Source organism: Cololabis saira, chromosome 3 (assembly GCF_033807715.1).
Source record: "Cololabis saira isolate AMF1-May2022 chromosome 3, fColSai1.1, whole genome shotgun sequence".
Taxonomy (NCBI): domain Eukaryota; kingdom Metazoa; phylum Chordata; class Actinopteri; order Beloniformes; family Belonidae; genus Cololabis; species Cololabis saira.
In genome coordinates, this window is record NC_084589.1 from 11,192,139 (window position 1) to 11,211,685 (window position 19,547).

Genomic DNA, 19,547 nt, shown 5'->3' on the forward strand with positions numbered 1-19,547 from the left:
GAAAAGAGGAAGGGAAGAAGGAAGGAGAGAGCAGGAGGAAAAAAGGAAGGAAGGGAAAAAAGAAAGAAAGAAAGAAAGAAAGAAAGAAAGAAAGAAAGAAAGAAAGAAAGAAAGAAAGAAAGAAAGAAAGAAAGAAAGAAAAAAGGATAAATTCCCGCTGATGACGTTTTTGTGTAACAAACATGGCGGATCTGAGAGCGAGATAGATTTATAGTTGAAAAGGGGAGTTGAATTGGTATTTTTTTATCGTCATTTTTATCGTTATCGGGATAAATGCCAGAAATTATCGTTTTTTAGTCCATACCGCCCATCCCTACCTCACACTCTGTCTTATGTGCTGAATCGCTCGTTTCCTCATAAAAAGAGAGCGTCTGTCTTAGTTCTGTAATTACCTGGCAGTGACTTGGAACCTGGTTTTCCCACAAGGCTGCGGGCTCTGATGATCTCCACCTCCAGGGCTCCTTTCTTGTCCACCATGCCGATCTGAATGTCCCCTGCAGAACCGAGGAAACCACACATTAAAACAGGAAAAAGAGCGCCAGTAAAGAAAGACTTTTCCAAGGTGTTCGATGTCTCTCGTGTGGCTCTCAGAGACAAGTTCTTACCCATCGGTGGAGTGGCTAACGTCTGACGGCCCACCAGCTGGGCCGGGCCGAGCCCGTCCAGGAAGTCGCTGAACTGAGCGTCTGAGGAGAGTCTCACGCCGGGGAAGATGAGGCTAGAAGAGAGAAAAACACAGATTATGAACCTTACCTTGATGAAACACAGAGCTGAGGCCGGCGGCGGCTACTGTACAGGACTGTCTCAGAAAATTACAATATTGTGATAAAGTTCTTTATTTTCTGTAATGCAATTAAAAAAACTAAAATGTCATACATTCTGGATTCATTACAAATCAACTGAAATATTGCAAGCCTTTTATTATTTTAATATTGCTGATTATGGCTTACAGATTCCCAGAATATTCACATTTTTTGAGATAGGATATTTGAGTTTTCTTAAGCTGTAAACCATGATCAGCAATATTAAAATAATAAAAGGCTTGCAATATTTCAGTTGATTTGTAATCAATCCAGAATGTATGACATTTTTGCATTACAGCAAAATTGCATTACATATTCTAATTTTCTGAGACAGTCCTGTATGTGCGATCATAATGAATGTCAGTGAAACTAGGGCTGGGCGATATGGACCAAAAGTCATATCTCGATATTTTCTAGCTGAATGGCGATACTCGATATATATCGATATTTTTTCTGTGGCATAATTGGGGTTTCCTCCAAAGCATTATAGCATAGCATCTCTGTTAGCTTCATTTTTTCTGAGGCAAACCCTTAAAAAAACGTCAGTTTTAATACAAAGCCTCGTGCCAAATGTCACACAGATACCTTTATTAACAGAGGTCTGCACAATATCAAAATGTATAAAACAAATGAAATAAAAATAAACTGCCTGCATATATAGAATAAAAATGCTTCTTGAATAAAATAAAACAAATATTCCTTTCCTGCATAACAATTAAATTAAAATACACTGTGCAATTAATACAATGTAGACAGTAACAGGCAGACTTTTCCACTGAGGTTGACAGTTGTGCAAATAACAAAACATTTGTGCAAATCTCAAAATAAAACATTCAAGTCAATTTGTCACAAAATAAGCTATATCAAAATCATAAAAAAAAATATATATATTTTTTTTTTAAATCGATATAAACGATATTGTCTCGTACCATATCGCGTTTGAAAATATATCGATATATTAAAATCTCGATATATCGCCCAGCCCTAAGTGAAGCCTAATAAATAATTAAGCCTAATTAACAGGCTGGTGAGGGTGTAGGAGCTGCTCTCAGCACACATGCGACCGTTCCCGGCGTGTCCTTACTTTCCCTCGGAGCTGTAGCTGTTCATGCTGCCGTCGGTGGACTCGCGGCTGGCCTGCCGGGTCATCCTGCTGCGCATCTCCACCGCCAGGCCCGTCTCCGTACTCCTCTGGATAGTGCTGCGCAACTTCTTACCTCCCGCTTCTGCACACAGAGTAACACGCACAGCCAAGGGAGAGAGGGAGAGAGAGGGATGTATGAAACCAGGTCACTCGTTCACACTGAGCACTGTGTTACACGTGGACGGCGGCCGATGCGGCCGGGCCTTCCTCAGCTCGCACGGCAGAGGAGGATTCGTTCCCCAGGGAAAAGCAGAACATAAAGACACTCCACGGATTAGAAATGGTCTCTCCACATCATGGTGGAAAGTATCAGAGCAAGTTCAGGTTCACAATCAGACGAGGTCCGTAATCCAATAAGCAACAGAACAAAGTGTTCGGGCCTCCTGCGCTCTGAACTTCTGACTGACTCTGGTGGTCTCGCTGGAGCCACAGGGGTCCATAGTGCACTTACACCCCCCAGCCTCCCCTCCACCTCCTCCCCAGCTGATCCTAGAGGACAGTTACCCTCCACCCCATCACCCCATCACTGCTGCTGCTCATCTACTCCCAGTGTGCAAGTGGGACCACGCAGTCATGCCCCTGGCAGGTGTACACATACCTACATAAGATTAGATATTTATGCCATCCTGCTGGACACACTCCTGCTCATCAGCACACACACACACATGCACACACACACACGCACAGGCAAAGATAATTCCACTTTGCTTTTAAATTGCTAGAAGAAAGATGCAAGAAGCTTCCCATCTCTTGCAAGTCCTCGTGGAGTGCAGAGACGAGAGGGAATTAGATGAAATGAGTCAAAACAAACTGCTGTGACAGCCTCAGCGTACTGTACTTGCATTGTAAGACACTTGTTGAACTGGTGTATTAGAAATAAAATGATGCTCTTATCGCCAAACTCGTCTTTGCCTTTCAGCGTGGTGCAATCAAAGTGTACTGTACTTCTGCAGGCAGTGTGCAACGCTGCTGCGCTTCTCATGAACGGCTCTCCTGCCTCTCTTGTCTTAATGAAATCAGAAAATGAGCCGAGCATCATATTATTTCCCAAAGGTCCAACAATCCCTGCAAACTCTGATGACAGATGAAGCAGATTGATCACAAGTTCACGGCTGAGCTCAGGAAACAGACGACTGTTTGATGAATAGCTGCATCCGTGGACCTTATGCAACGTCTCCCCTAACAATCCAGCCGTCTGCGTGCATGACTCATGTTTGGACCACGGCTTCTTGATCCAGTTTTGACAGACACTGTCTTCACCCTTGAGAGCACCAGGAAAGGAGCATCGCGGCGTCCCACTTCAGACGAGCACGCAGCAAAACAGACACAAGGCTTTTGAGGCTGGAAATCTCAGTTATTCAGCCGGCCTCCGTCTCGTCCTCCTGCTCTTCACACGTTACAATGGGAAACAGTCTCGGAGGTCGTCTCTGACGTCTGCAGCCCGCCGCCAATCAGCGAGGAGCCACAATCTCATTAACGACCACGCGCTATTCAAACGCAGGAGAAAGGGAATAAAGTCTCTGTTATGAGAGACATGTTGTGTCTCAAATCACAGAGAAGCTTTTACTTTAATCTCAAAATATATTGAACATCATCATACGACAGAAGTTGCAAAGACTTGCAGGATTTAGGAGGAAAAAACTCAATGGCAAGATTTGTGCAACATAGGCTGAATAAAAATAAACACAATTAGTAGGTGTTATCTTTACACTTCAGGCGGTTTGGAAACTAAGAGCCACATTAAAAGTTCATTCCCCTTCCAGGGGGGCTGCTCGTCAGAAACCATGAAGGGAAGCTGGGATGATGGCCGGGGTCTCAGAGAACAGCCCGCCGGCGGCCGTGGCAGCAGCGTACAGTAAGCAGCGCGTCCGTCTCCCCACAAACGGACCCCCTGCGTGACCCTGAACGCCGGCCGCAGATTTCAAGCTTCAATGAGCAGGTTTCACTCCAGCTCCAGAAAGAAACGGTGCTGATGAAACTACACCGTTATCCTAATTACACCGCCACCATCTGTCAACCTGCTGCAGTTCTTACCACCATCAATCTCAATACTGCTATTCTTATCCCCTCGTTTAACCCCTGCCCCCCCAACAAGCCAGCAGCTGCTGATGTGACATTTCCCCCCCAGAGCTGTCCTCTTACCTCCATCCTCCTCATCAAAGGAGTTCATGCAGGGGAAGTAGACGGCCAGCGCTTCGAACGATGCTGACAGGCTCATCTTGCTCTGGGAGCACTGCATGCGCATCCCGGGAGCCGGAGCGACGGCATCCTGCCCCTGCCTGCCCATGGTGACCGGGGGAGCCTTCCTCCTCGATGCAATGAATCAAAATTCACTTGACGTCAGCTCTTCTTTTTAAGAATAATAAGATAAGCGACTGCTGATGTGTCTCAGATCTATGTGAGTGATGCCTCTGGAGTAGTCGGCTGTGCAGCGACCGGAGCTGGGGGATCTAGTGGCTCCCTGGATGCTCTGCAGACAGCATTTCAGGCAGAGCTGTAGGAAAGCGAGGCTTCAGCAGCGGAGTCTTGTGCAGTCTGGCTCCGATGCTCCTGCTGCACCTAATTCTTTACAGGGGGAGGGGAGGGGCGAGAGCTGTGCCGCGCTTCACCAATCACAGGGCTGGGCTGCTCAGGCGCACCTCGGCTTGTTCTGCGGGTGAACAAGCTCTACCCAGAGATACCACCCCCCACCCCCCCAGCCTGCTTTTCACCATCAATGTGTTTTATCCTCTCTTTTATTCTTTGTTGACCCTTTTTTCTCACATTTTCTGCTTCTGTTTTGGATCCTCAGAGCTGCTCATCGCTATTATTTTTATGTTCATTCACTGGACCATCATCCGTCTCTGTCTCTGTCTTATCCAGTTTTCATTAGGTTTTCTAAGCGTCCTGCCTCCCTATACCAGGGCTGGAGCATACGGCAGTCATGCAGAGTTCACGTGCTCTGCTCTTGACTTTTCTCCCCTGATTAACCACAACAACACGGCTCCGTGGCGCAGGGACGGATGTCCTCTGTGGGTGTTTTCTTTACGACCACAGAAAGAAAAGGAGAATCAAGTGGAGGATCAATTTGACATTCTTGTCAGGGGGAAAGTTTATCTGCATTCCCTCCAGATTTTGCACGTTTCCAAACAATCAGAGAGACTGTTTGAATCAGTGACAAACACTCGTAAATATCAACTTTTTCATTTGGTTTCAACCGTCTGCAGCCTACTTTAAAAAGTCAACGTCCAAGAGACGGTTCTACACGGTGGTCCTTCAAAAACTCCACTATCTGCAAGATCAGTTATCATAAAGCCTGCGAACTGCGTAAACCAAACGTCAGCTTAGCTGTTCACCATCACCTCCACACCTCGCCTAAAACAAATAATCAGAGGAAACGGTACCGCTGCGACACGCCACTGGAGAGTATTTATCTGGCAGAATAAGCACAGGACAAGACAATCGGGGCACGTGTCTGCAACAGCGTAAATATAGCCGGTTTCCCGCAGTGCTGCTGCTGAAAAACTTCCCCACCAAGAGACTCTGCAGCCTATTTCCACCAAGGAGCTGCAGACTGACTGCGTGGCCCCATCTAGGTCAGCTGTTCATTCAGGGGCAGAACCCCACAATCAGAGACCAGGACAGTGGAAGCAGGAAGATCATGTTTTACATTCATGGGAAATCAAAAATCTGCAATGAAAGTATGAGTTAAGAGCTTCAGCGTATCACGAATCCGAGTGATGTCTCATCCATCCATCTGTCTCACCCCGGCGGGACACTCAGGTGAGACAGGGACTGCGTTTCCATGCAGTCAATAACCCTTTTAAAACCCGAATATTGGCAATAACCTGAATTTGCACGACCATGTAAACACCAATAACCCCTTTGAATAACCCGAATTTGCTCATATTTGGGTTTTTAAAAACCTGAATATGAGCCCTGGGTTACTCCTTTTAAAACCTGAATATTGGGTCATGTAAACGCCAAACAGAATATCCCCATCAAACGGAACATGAATTTGTTTTCTGCGCATGCTCTGTTCACAAGGAATCCTGGGGCCTTATGTACTAAGAGTGCGGCGCACAAAAAACGTGCGTACGCCACTTTCAACGCTCACGGTCGGATGTACAAAGAATGACGTGAACGTAGAAAGCTGCGGTCCGTCACTCACACATTAAGGCTTTTGTACGCACTTTTCTGAGGTTCTGTCCGTTGCCGACACTCACTGGTGATGCAGTGAAGTGCAGAATATGAGGAAACTTAACGTCAACAATAAGTTCACGACCACGTGAAGGACATGACAGTCCCCACATCACTAGATAATTTACACAAGAGTGGAGCTGCTACAATCTCACAATCAACCACATGATCTGAACAAACAACTAAAGGAGCCAAACGATGGAACCAGCAAATCCTGATGGAGCTTTGGCTCCGTTAGAGGAACCTGCTGATGGCAGGATCGGGAGCGAGTCCTCAGGCACCAGACTGATCTGCTTGTCCAGGACTAAGACTGGACCATCAGCTAGTTTAGTCTGGATCTGTTGGTCCAGGACTAAGACTGGACCATCAGCTGGTTTAGGTACCAAGAGGATCTTCTGGATCTCTGCCCTGAACTGGACCAGCTGCTCCGGTTCAGACCAACATGATGCTTCAGCTGGAGCTGCAGGTCGGACATCTCTGTCACCATGACGACCGTATGGGACGAGTACTGGAGATAAAAGCCAGATCCTAAAACATCCCATAACTGTGTCTGGACAGAAAAAACATTAAAATACATTTTGCAGCAAAAACCGGTTCTGTAAAGATGTCTTAAATAAAAAAAAAGGTGTCACGGAAAGGTTGGTTGGTTGGTTGCGAACTGATGTGATTCAGCAATGATGAAAGAAGTTTTTATTGAAGGTTTAGGCAACTTTCAGAGTCTGATATTAGTCGGCTGCAGGTTCTGCAGGATCCAGAAAGTGTTTCTCCGGTGATGGACCGTTGTGCCAAAAAATGATTGCCTGCCAGAATCTGATTTCTTCTGATTTGTGGCCGCGGGAGCGCGCAAAGCAGCCCGCTGAACGACAGCGCTGAAACGTCACAGTTTCAGATTATGAAACTCAAGAATGAGATCAAGTCAGATTTAGGCAGAAACAACTTTTCATTAACTGTATTTGGCCTTCAATCAATATTTGGCAGGTAAAAAGACCCATTTTCAGGGGAGAAATCAGATTCTGGCAGGCAATCACGTTTTGGATCTAGACCGGTTTCTCCTCCTGCGGATGAAACACTCCAGTTAGCCTACAGCAATTTTGCTCTTTATTTCTCACGTTTGCACCTCGATAATCCCGTCGGCACAAATTGTCTTTATTTCTGCAGCAGAAGCTAATGCTTCATGTTTTAAATATAAATTCATGTTGTTCACATTGTTATACTTATGAGAGAGGTGATCGCGGACATCCACAATGTGTAAAACTCAATAAAGTGTACATTGGTCTTAATGCGTTAGTAGGCTATATAATATGCATGACAATAAAGCAGAACGAGGAGCCGTTTTTCATCCACCAAAAATTCTGGTGTCGGTTCTTAAAATACAAACAAGAAAAGCGGGGTGTAATGATTCACTAAAGCTACCCATAAACATTCCACAAACCCGTATGATCATAATAAAACCACGACTCTTCACGGAACGCAACGCAAAGCAAAGAACACCATAATGTAGGTGTCAAACTGAATCCCAGAAGGGCCGGTGTCCTGCATGTTTTAGATGTTTCACTGCTTTAACACACCTGATTCTAATTAATGATCATCACCAACTTGTCATCAAAGTCTGGATAGTTCTGTTGATTACACAGTCACTTGTATCATGGTGCAATGAAGCAGGGAAACATCTAAAACCTGCAGGGACACCTGCCCTCGAGGACTGGAGTCCGACACCCAGCTCAGAGCCGATGTTTTCTTTTTTTATTAGTTTTACCTGTTTTTGCACATTTCTTGTTAGGATGAGCAGTTTTTAATGGATCATTATCTTCATTATCATATTCAAACATATATTTGAGGGAGGAGACGGGGCGGAGTGTTGTGCTCCTGCATGTGCGCCCAAATCCACGCTGATTGGGATGTACAGAGAAACCTGCGTGGATTTGGGCGTACGCACAGCTTTGTACATATGAATTTTTGCGTTCTTGTTAATTCCACGCACGAATTCAAGTTGAAATCCACGCACTCTTAGTACATGAGGCCCCTGGTCTTTTGAGTCCAGGAAGTTCTTATAAACACGGAGAAACACAAGACCAGGAGGAGACTAATCACTTCATAAATGTAATGAAGGATATGAACATTTCTGCATTTGTAGACGGTAGAAAGTACCGGGATAGAAGATTTACAAGAAGGTGAACGAAAAGTTGCGCAAAGCAGCATTTGTTTTGAATTTGGATACAGGAAGAAGAATTGGAAATGACGGGGATTGCGTCATGACGTTCCCCGTGCGTCGCTGGTTTGATCCAGATATCCCAAATGATTAATTACCATGTATACAGAATATTCCGAATGTTTCAGTAACCGGAATATTAGCAATAACCCAAATTTTGACTGCAGGTAAAAACGTAGTCATTTATTCCAATGAGATAAAAGCTTCAGCATATCACGAAACTGGAAAGACAAACACAACATGTAAGTGATGTTTCATCCATCTATCTCACTCCGGCGGGACACTCAGGTGAGACAGGGTCATGCAGAAACAAACGCCTGTGGGTCTGTGAGTCTGTGGGAGAAAGCTGGAGTGTCCTGAGGAAACCCAGCCAGCATGAGGGGAACATGCAAACCATCTAACCGGGGACACTTCAGCTGCGGGGCAGCAGGGCGACCCACCGCCTCACTATACTGCAAAACCTTTCTTTAAAAGAGCTGGAGAATGATGCAGTTTTGAGGATCCTTTTTATTTCCTTTTCTTGGTTTGAGTCTTCAGAGACTCCAGACGGGAGCTTTTTCTGCTGCTGAGTGGAGTGGCGAGGACCTGGAGGAGGCTGATGTGAAATGACCCCATTCTGATGAGTCTGGGGTCCCTGGAGTCAAAGTCATGTGACCCGTGACTGGAGAATTTGATGGCAGGTCGACCTGTCTGGTGCCATCAGCTGCTCAGACACACGGCTCGTCTACCGCTAGGGATCGCAGCTCCAAACTTGCAAAATTCAAGGTGACATCATCAATAACTGGCAGTTTCCCTGCTCGGCTTTGCCTGGTCTCAGATCTGACTTTTCTTAGACCGCTGTGAGCTTGGATGCAAGCAGACGTTCAGAGACAGAGAGAAAAACAGCCTAAAAACAGAGACAACGTTGTGAATGTTACATTTTGAACATAGTGTCAGGAAGTTGTTGAACACATGATCCAGGTCATCATCACAACAACTAATCCAACAAATGGAATAGGAGTATTTCTGAACATCTTCCCCCACTGACTGCTTCCAGAGGAGGGTGGTTACCGTGGCAGCCTGGACAATAACCCACATCAACCAAGACCCAGCAGAACAGGTCATTCGCCTTTTTATCTCGGTTCACGTGCCAAAAGCGCACGTGCCTATTAATCCCAGCATCGCATCGGCACGTGTCTGCGGTTTCACCCTTTTCTCCTCCGACACCGTTTATTCTTACACATCCACCCACCATGAGTGGCGAATTTTCATAAACATCACCTGACGACATCACCGGGGATAAATGAGGCTTAATTACAGTCTTTGTACACTGAATCTGACCAAGGTCGGCGCACGAGGATGTACGGAAAAGCAGAAAATAACCTTCACGAAGCCAATGGAAGGAAAGTTTTTCAAACTGGAATGTGTTTCGGGAAAAGTAGTAAAATCAGTAGTTAAATCAGTTTGGGGTAGATCGTGAGGTACCGTCTGGACATTTATCGCAGTTGCACCACAGGCCATTAACACGAAGCAATGTTGCTTTAAAGAAACTTGTTTAAGACTTTAAAGGGACTCTGTGATTTCACGACAAGCGTAGCTTAACCCTGAACAACAGATCTGCTCCCGTTCGGGGTCCGTGACAAAAATGGCAGCGCGACTGGAACCATCCAACAGCTCAGGAGACAGGAATGTGAAAAATGTTGCTCGGTCCACAACAACAGCACAGACAAGTGGTACGTGAGCTCTGCCGGGCAGGAGGATGGGGAACGCTGGCGGAAAGGTCTTCCTGACTGATGAGGCCCGGCCCGGCCAAGCGCCAGCGTCAGGATCTCTAGCCCTAAATGCTGTAAACACGGTCTAATGGAGGGCTCCGACCTTGGGACTCACACACACAGATTTATGCAAACAGACACATACGAGCACTTAAAGGAACGCACTCCAGGATACCCAGGAGTACATGTGCAGAGCTCGTCAAACACTCGGTTTACATTCCTTGCTGCCTGCATGACGGAGGCCAGTCCTGCAGCCTGGATCTGTAGCTTCCCCTGCCGGGTTAATTGCAAACACGATGAGAATTGTTATGGGAAATAGCTTTGCTAACCAAATAAGGTGTCGAATCATGTTATGGCCAGTTACTTTAGTTGACCCTCACTTCATAACGTGTTAAATCTGCATCAGTAGTGTTGTGTGTAATAGGGCTGGGCAGAGCCGTTTGGGAGATTTGTGAGGCCCTGTGCGAAATGGCTGGGGGGGGGGCTCACGCGTGCGAAATCTTTGTTTTTTTTTGGGTCGGATCGGGTGTCTATATGCGCAATTTTAACTCTCCAATTAGCAAAATACTGGATACCTTCCCCTGCCTCATCATCATCTGGGCTTGCCTCGACGCGGGGCCCCACGGCTGCTTGAGACCCGGTCGGATCGGTGATTTTTGTAACAAATTTATCAGACGAGCCTTTCAGAGAGGCATTAAACTCTTCCATTTTCTTTATTTTTTTTCTTTTTTATCCCCTGATGGAAATTTCCTGAATCTGCCTCGTTCTCTTGACATTGTGACAGTTTGTTCCAACTCCACCCATCTGGATCAGAGCAGCTTGTGTCTGCGCTTGGTCTGACGCAGTTGTATTGAACAACAGACATGCGCATCATTGCACATATATTTATTGATATGCACAGACTAGTACACATTTAGGTCTGTAATGGAACGTGACTGTTGATATTTATAAGGGAAAAAAGGAAGAAAAAAAAACGGAAAAAAAATGTAAAAATAAATAAATAAATAAATATATCGCGATATATCGAGATTTTAATATATGTCAATATATAACGCGATATGGTACGAGACAATATCGTTTATATCGATTACAATTTTTTTTTTCTTTTTATGATTTTGATATAGCTTATTTTGTGACAAATTGACTTGAATGTTTTATTTGAGATTTGCACAAATGTTTTGTTATTTGCACAACTGTCAACCTCAGTGGAAAAGTCTGCCTGTTACTGTCTATATTGTATTAATAGCACAGTGTATTTTAATTTAATTGTTATGCAGGAAAGAGATATTTGTTTCATTTTATTCAAGAAGCATTTTTATTCTATATATGCAGGCAGTTTATTTTTATTTCATTTGTTTTATACATTTTGATATTGTGCAGACCTCTGTTAATAAAGGAACCTGTGTGACATTTGGCACGAGGCTTTGTATTAAAACTGTTTTTTTTAGGGTTTGCCTCAGAAAAAAATGAAGCTAACAGAGATGCTATGCTACTGTATAATGCTTTGGGGGAAACCCCAATTATGGCACAGAAAAAATATCAATATATCGAGTATCGCCATTCAGCTAGAAAATATCGAGATATGACTTTTGGTCCATATCACCCAGCCCTAGTGTGTAACCAGCGGTCTCCCCACTGTTCTCCCCTAACCTGCAGCAGGACCAGCAGCCGCCAACGACCCGCTAACCACTCACGTCTGCTCCAGGTTCCTCTCAGAACCACATCTGACTGTTCGTCGTTCGTTGCAGCTGCTGGATTCATTACTGTGTTTATTTGAGTTTAGTCTCAAGGTCTATTTGGTTAACCACCACAGGAAGATACTGAGCAAACGCTGGCCGTTGTGTCCACACACCACGTTTCTGTGAGGGAATCAGGACTTTGATGAGACTACACTAGCTGTATTCTAAGGGCGGGACAGGTGAGACCTGCGGCGACCTCCTGTCTCTGATGCTGCATGTTCCCATTTGAACACAGATGGCTCCTATCTTCTCGTTCTCCTGGCTCATCCTGAGGACCAAACACCCAAACACACACTCACTGGCACAGTACATGCAGCATATGCTGCATGTGGAGTGCAGCGACGAGTGCAGAGACCCACACGCAGGAGAAAATACGTCCTCAAAGGAAAGGCAGAGCATAAGAGAGCCTCTTTGAGGACAATAATGTCTGCAGACGAGACGGATGGATCGAGAGAGAAGTAAAAGGAGCCATCTTTGTGTGTCAATGCCATTCAGGAAAGAATGGATGTTAACCCTGAAACTCTTCACCAGTCAGCTAGAACGGTTCAAGAGACGAGAATAGAAGTCCAGTTGCCTCCTATTCAAGCTCTATCGAATATTTTAGTAATCGAGTATTCTACAAAAAATTCCATCGATTAATCGAGTAATCGGATAAAACATATTTTTGTTTAGTTAAAAAGCAATTATAAATGTACATAAGATGTTAATTGACATTACTAAGACTACATTATATAATACAGTAGGTTAATGGCTGTGCATTTAAAAACCCTGAACTTACACCAGTCGACCAAATCCACTGCCTTCACTCAAAAAACTAAGGATCTTACCAAGAAATGTTCTTATTTCTAACCTAAAAATGCCATTACACCTGATAACACACATCAGTTAAAAAGGTTAGATGTTTTTCCCACGTGTTTCAATTGAACTTTCATTTGTGTCAAGCAAATTTTAAGTTCTAGTTAAGTTTTAAGTTAAAGTCTTTAAGATTTTGAGTTTTGGCAGTGTTCAAAATAAAATGATGAGACCTGCTGTATTGGAGCACATTTTCTTTTAGTTAAAACTGTAGCGGGAACAGATGTTTAGAGGAACCTATGTATGTACCGGGTGAAGGCTGATTTATAGTTCCGCGTTACAACAACGCAGAGCCTACGCCGTACCCTACGGCGCAGGCTCTGCGTCAATTTAACGCAGAACCATAAATCAGGCTTTAGAGGGGGAACATATAGGAGAACGGACCAGAAGAATATAGAGTGGATTAAAAATAAAAGTTAAGCACTGAACTACATGTGTCTCCCGTCTGGGCCATTGCAGACTGCCTGAGCACGGCATTTTACTAAAACCAAACATATCCGCCGCATCTTTCTTCCCCCTTTAACGTACGCGGCGTCAGCGCGTTGTGCCGCATTAAATGTAGTCCGGGCGAAATACCTGCTTTGAGCTGCAAAATTAAACGATTCCTCAAGGCAGAGAAAATTCCTCGATCATTTTTTGTAATCGAATTACTCGAATTATTCGAGGAATCGTTTCAGCCCTATTTGGGACCCAATCATAGTTCTTGTGCTTAGCTTTTGTTATAATTTACAGAAACGTAGCTGCAGAACATGAACCGTCCCGCTATACATTTAGCATCTTAGCTGAAATCTTCCCACCTTCAATGGACACTGAGGTGAAACAGGTTCATTAACAGATGAACAGCAGTAGATATTTGGATCCCTGGCCGCCTCCCGCCCCTTTACTACAACACTGAAGCTGCAACAGATGGAGAGCTCCTGGAGGAGTGAAGGAGGCCCTGGACGCTGCCAACATTTATAAAACAAATGGATAGAAGTAGCTGATGTCATGCTAACTGGTTTTTATTACAGTCATCGCAAACAGAGACACAAAGCTCTGCTGCGTGTGAAGTTTATAACCAACGTGTCACGGGAACATATGCTTCTCAAAGTGGAAGAGGAAGCGCATCCTTCATCCAGTCGGGCTGAAACGTCGCGCTCATGCTCCGTGGCTCTGCTCACCGCAGTCTTCTCCCCGACTTCCTCCGTGACTGACGGCTGCAGACCGTCAACATCTGAACACATAACAGTCTCAAGAGGAAGTCCACGCAGTATTTTTAGAAGCAGTTTAAATAAAGGAATGCAAAGTGGAAGTCCAGTTTTAGACCTGGAAGTGAAGAATGTCCAAGAAGCGTGGGACGACACAACTGGATCCTGATGAGTGACTCAGCCCAAGACCTGGACATATAAGGATGTGCAGCACAAATCACACTACGGGCGAAAAACACTCAGCAACTGCCCCGTCTTGGCGAGGGCGGCCAATAAACCGCCATCTTTCTTTTGTAGTGAGCTCATTTAGGTGCCAAATGAATACAAATAAGGTCCTTAGCAGAACTTATTAGCAGACCTCGACCCAGAGAAGCCGTTAAAATGTGTGCAGTTTCATTCTCCGTCGAGCTTTATCGCCATTTTTTAAAAACCATAACAAACGCTGATAATCAGATTCCGGCTTGTAAATCAAAAAAAAAAAAAAAAATTGAAGAAATATATTTCTACCAACACGCCTTCTGGTTTGAAACAGAATGCTGCCATGTTGGAGGATGTCCTTGTGACGGCGGGCTGACCAGACCATGACAGGATCCAGAGGTCACTGTGACGGTTAACATCACAGGAGGACTGTGGCAAATAACGAGACTCAGGAACTATGAACGATATCAAAAGTAAAAGGCCACCGTGTAAACACTGGTGACGTAAAGGTCAGGGAGTCATGTGGGTGATTACTGGTTCAGCTGCTAACAGCGATGACTAATGTCTCATATTGTGGAACATTTGGGGATTTTTTAATATATTAACCCTCTTTTTAATATATATATATATATATATATATATATATATATATATATATATATATATATATATTTTGTTTTCTTTTTTTTGTGTCTCTATAGTGGGATTTTGTTTATTTTCTTTTATTGATTGAAAGTTTTATTTCGAACACGTAAGGGAAAAATATAAAATTTTAAAACAAATTCAAAACATACAGTAAAAAAGCAACAACAAAAAACGTAATACAAACAGGTACAAACAGGGAAAAAAAAAACGGTGTCCGAAAAGGAGCAGGTAGAAGTAAAACGTATTTAACCCTGCCCCTTTGTTACCTCTATTATAAATTAAACATAAATATTAATGATAAATAGCTGCTAATTTACCTATTAGGCTACAGATTTTCCCATTGGTTGTGCCTTTGCACCTAACCAGCTAACAAACACAAACTTTCCTTAAAATAACTCAATCAAATAACTTCCCAGAACTTCCTTTTTGTACAAATGTACAAATTTAAATCGATTTATATTTGTACATTGCTTCAACCCATCACCCAACCCATTCCATAGATCCACTCCAACAACTGAGAAACACATGCTTTTCCTTTTAGAATGAACACATTGTTTTTTTTAAGTTAAATTTTCCTCTTAAATTATAACCCCCCTCCCTGTCACAAAACATTTTCTGTAAATTGCCTGGAAGTGAATCAGTTCTCGCTTTGAATATGATTTGTAGAGTTTTTAGAAAGGATTTCGATATGAAACTTGGGGGGAAAAGGAGAAAAGAGCAGGATGACCAGGCTTGGACGTGAACGTGGCCGGCTGCATGAGGGCGACGGCTCCTGAACGCCGTGCACCTGCTCACGCAGCAGAGCTACCTGGCAACCGAGTTATGGCCCATTCTGTGAACGAAATATAAACGTGATCTTATAAAATCAGCTCCGCTCCGACGCGTCATGTGCGGATATGTATTTAGGTCACTGCAGAGATGGCTCACTGAAGAGCTCGGGCTGACTAACAAACATGAGACTTCTCTACTCTCAGTAAAACAAACACACACACAGAGTCATTCAGTCTGCTAAACCTACGTGCCTGCAGTCCAGCCCTGTCACCCATTTAAAAACCCTGAAGGGAAAATGACACCCAGATAGTTGAGAAACTCTAAAACACAGACGAGAAAACATATTCCATGCATTTGTGGAACATTTATATACTGTATCTTACCGTTATCAAAATATCACACACAGTATACGTGGCCTCTGTTCTATTTTGACTTAAATAAAGACTCTATATGGTTGAATTTACATTTTCAAGCAAACAAGCGTTCCCAGTGACAGAGGGGCATAAATGGCGTGCAGGAGGAGGACGCAGCACGCTCGCCGCCACTGTCCAAGTGCTGCTGTGTTCTCTGCATGCGTCATCCTGAGAGCGGCATGTCCGCTCCAGCTCCACGGGAGGATGAAGAGCAACCTCTGCCAGCCGAGGAACTGCTGAGATCGGCACCAAACTCAACGCCGAGGATGAATTACCCCGGCCGGGGGCTCAGGGTTCAGCTGTTCTACCTCGTATAAAACATCCTGTCAGGGGAGCTTAAAGGTTCAGAAGTATATGTCGGCGGTGTGAGAGGAAGATGATTGAGACGACGAGGGGTCAAAAAGTGCGTCGCCTTCTGTGCCGTACACATTTAGCTATTTTGGGGCGAGTTTGGTGAACTGAGCAAAGATTTGACTGCAGGCAGAGCCTGGATGCTTCACCGACCACAATCAGAGCTACGCGGAGAGGAAGAGGTGCACTGGAATACTCAGAGTAACACATACAAGTTTATTATATTTAAAAGCCCCCCATTACTTCCCATTTTTTTTTCTTTTCATCAACCTCAGGCAGCCTCACCTGTTTATATGTATTAAAGCTGATTTTCCTGCGTTTTCTCAGCTTAAATCACCTCCGGATGCTGCTCACTGTTCATTATGCTTCTGGGTCATCACCGGATGTAAAATCAGGCCCTTATGGGCTAAAATGACGGAAATGGATTATGATACCGCTAGCCATCTTATAGAAACGGAAGAAAAACTGCTTAGTAATTATGTTTTGTTATGTATAAAATAATTACTTGATATCAATTTTATTCCACTATTGAATAAATCTTAAAGGCTCAAAGAGCTGCATACCCGATATGCTTCCATGAATAACTGAAAACAGAATCGGGGCCGGAGCTGCAGCTGCCGAAAGAGCAGCTGCTGTGAATCAACATTAAGAAATACACAGACTTAAGTACGTACATCGATTAATATATTGATTGTCACTAAGTGGCTTTGGCAGAGCGGGCTGTGCTGAGGTCCTTCGGTCGGGGACGGACCAATGACAACGGGAACTGTTTAACAGGTTGACTCGGCTCGATAATCAGCCTTAATGCAAAGGCATTTCATTCCTGAGTGAAATCACGTTGATGTCCAACTTCAAACCAGCTCAACGCCGTCCGTGTTAGTTTTCTGTCACTAAGAAACCACATACTTATTATTTCTTCCTTCTAAAAATATAACCAGCGAGTGACTAAGAAGCAGAGCGCTGCTTTAACGTGTTTCTCTGCAGTCTATTGTGTTGAACGACTTCCTCTTTGTCTAAAATAAATAACTACATACGGTATACAGGCCTGTCTCAGAAAATTAGAATATTGTGATAAAGTTCTTTATTTTCTGTAATGCAATTAAAAAAACAAAAATGTCATACATTCTGGATTCATTAAAAATCAACTGAAATATTGCAAGCCTTTTATTATTTTAATATTGTTGATTATGGCTTACAGTTTAAGATTAAGATTCCCAGAATATTCTAATTTTTTGAGATACTGTAGGATATTTGAGTTTTCTTAAGCTGTAAGCCATGATCAGCAATATTAAAATAATAAAAGGCTTGCAATATTTCAGTTGATTTGTAATGAATCCAGAATGTATGACATTTTTGTTTTTTTAAGAGCATTACAAAAACACAATATTCTAATTTTCTGTCCTGTATACTGTACATACATGCAAAATGTGAACTTATTATTTCATTGGTTTCAGCTAGCTGTAAATATTTCACAAGCACATAATCTGCTGAATGTCTTCTTGCAGCTGACTGATAGTTGGTTTACCTCCCCACCTGCTCCCGCAGGCAGAGATATACTGTATGTGCATCTTTGGATTGCACATGTATGCAGGAAAAAATCATTTTAGTGTCCGCTGCATGCTTTGAACTGGAAAATTGAGCATTGCCTCAGATATTCCTAAAATGACTATTATTCAATAGAAAATCATTTGGATTAACAGAGAAGTGAAGTGCCTTGCAGTGTGAAAGCAAAGATTAAAGAGCCGGAATGACTTGCAGACTGTGTCCACACAAACCCATTAGACCAGCCTCGTGTGTGTCAAAGCCGGAACTGTGCTGGTTGGCCGGTCTTCCCCGCCTCCACCGGCCGTCGGCGGTGCACACGCAGCGGTTAAAACAAACCAACAAACAACTTTCTCCAGATGTAAGACACGAGTCTCTCCGGATCAAGAGCGAGCAGGAAAATAGGGCACAAAGGAACTTGGAAGTGTGCACGGCGGTACACGACCAAATAGGTTTCTGAGACGCTGAATAGTAGATATGTGTGCACTCAACAGCTCCACGTGATGCACGCAAGAGTAAGTGAGTGAAATATTGATAGCTTCCTCTGATTTCAGGCAGCTCAGACTGTGCGTAAGAGAATGCACGTGTACGTCTGTTAACTATGAACCCATATTAACTCCTTTACCCTCAGAAAAACAAAAGTCTGAACAAATATCAGGGCATTGGCAAAATTAAAAATCAGAATCTTGCAACAAAGCCATCAGTGACAGTGAACAACAAAAGAAGATCTTTCAACAATTAGTAACCGAACAGGATGTTGGAAAGCCAAAAAACCGCTAACTGTCTTGTTGGTGCGATCAGTGTCAGCTGTTTACCCGGCGAGGCGAGCCGGTAGCCCAGATACCGGTCAGTTCATGAGCAGCAGGGCATCCGAGTGACACGTGAGTGCAGCCTCTCGCTCCACTCTCTCCCATCTCATCATCTCTGCACACATGCATTTACCTTATCGTCCCTCTGTCATGCTCTCCTGGTGGATCAGAGTAGGAGGCATTAATACCAAGACGGAATCATTGACCGCCATAACGTTGCAAAAAGAATTCATTCTGAGTCCTCTCAGAGGAGCCACAGCCTCAACCAGGGACCAGACCCCAATCTGTCACCCAGAGACATCCACACACGCCACCTTCACGCACCGTCTGGCATCTGATAGGCAGACGCAACACCTTTCAGATTGCTATGGAGCATTACTGAGGAGGAAATGAGCTCAAATATGGATCCAAATAAACCGCAAAGTTAGGTGAAGCACATTTTACTACCGAAGAAAACATCAAATCTTGCACTCGGTTCATTGAAAAGGTAAATATCACACACGCACTCTTGTCTTAGCTTGCACACTCATTTAAAAAAATCCATTCGCAAACAGATAAATGCAGTCGGCCAAACTGCGGGGTCGTATTTAACACAGAAAAACATCACAACATGAGAAAAGGTGATAAAAATGCAATTTTGCAATGAGCACATGGATTATGAAGGAGCAGCTTTTCCAGGATAAAGAGACACATTATTTTCACAGAGGCGAAAAAAATAAATGATTAGTTTTCTCCTTGAAAAAGCTACTGAATCATATTAAATAGAAGGGGGAGAAAAGGTGGAAAAGAAATAACCTTCTCGGATCCAGGTCACCTAGAGAAAAGAGAAATGCTGTGAGGACACATGATGATTACGTCTTGAGGTCAGGAGATGCTCAGAGCCCTTGTAAATGGATAGATAGGGGGAAAGAAAGAACTGGAAAATAGCAGAATTAGTACTTCATATCTAGCGCA

The 19,547-nt window shown here is 43.8% G+C and overlaps 1 protein-coding gene across 1 annotated transcript in view; it reads right to left on the reverse strand.

Moving 5' to 3' along the window:
• Positions 1-19,547, reverse strand: part of rims2a (regulating synaptic membrane exocytosis 2a) — a 203,935-nt gene that overhangs the window by 3,434 nt on the left and 180,954 nt on the right. Inside the window, 3 exon segments of the mRNA XM_061716044.1 lie at positions 393-494; positions 606-718; positions 1,888-2,029. Of these exon segments, the coding sequence (XP_061572028.1) occupies positions 393-494; positions 606-718; positions 1,888-2,029 (357 nt within the window).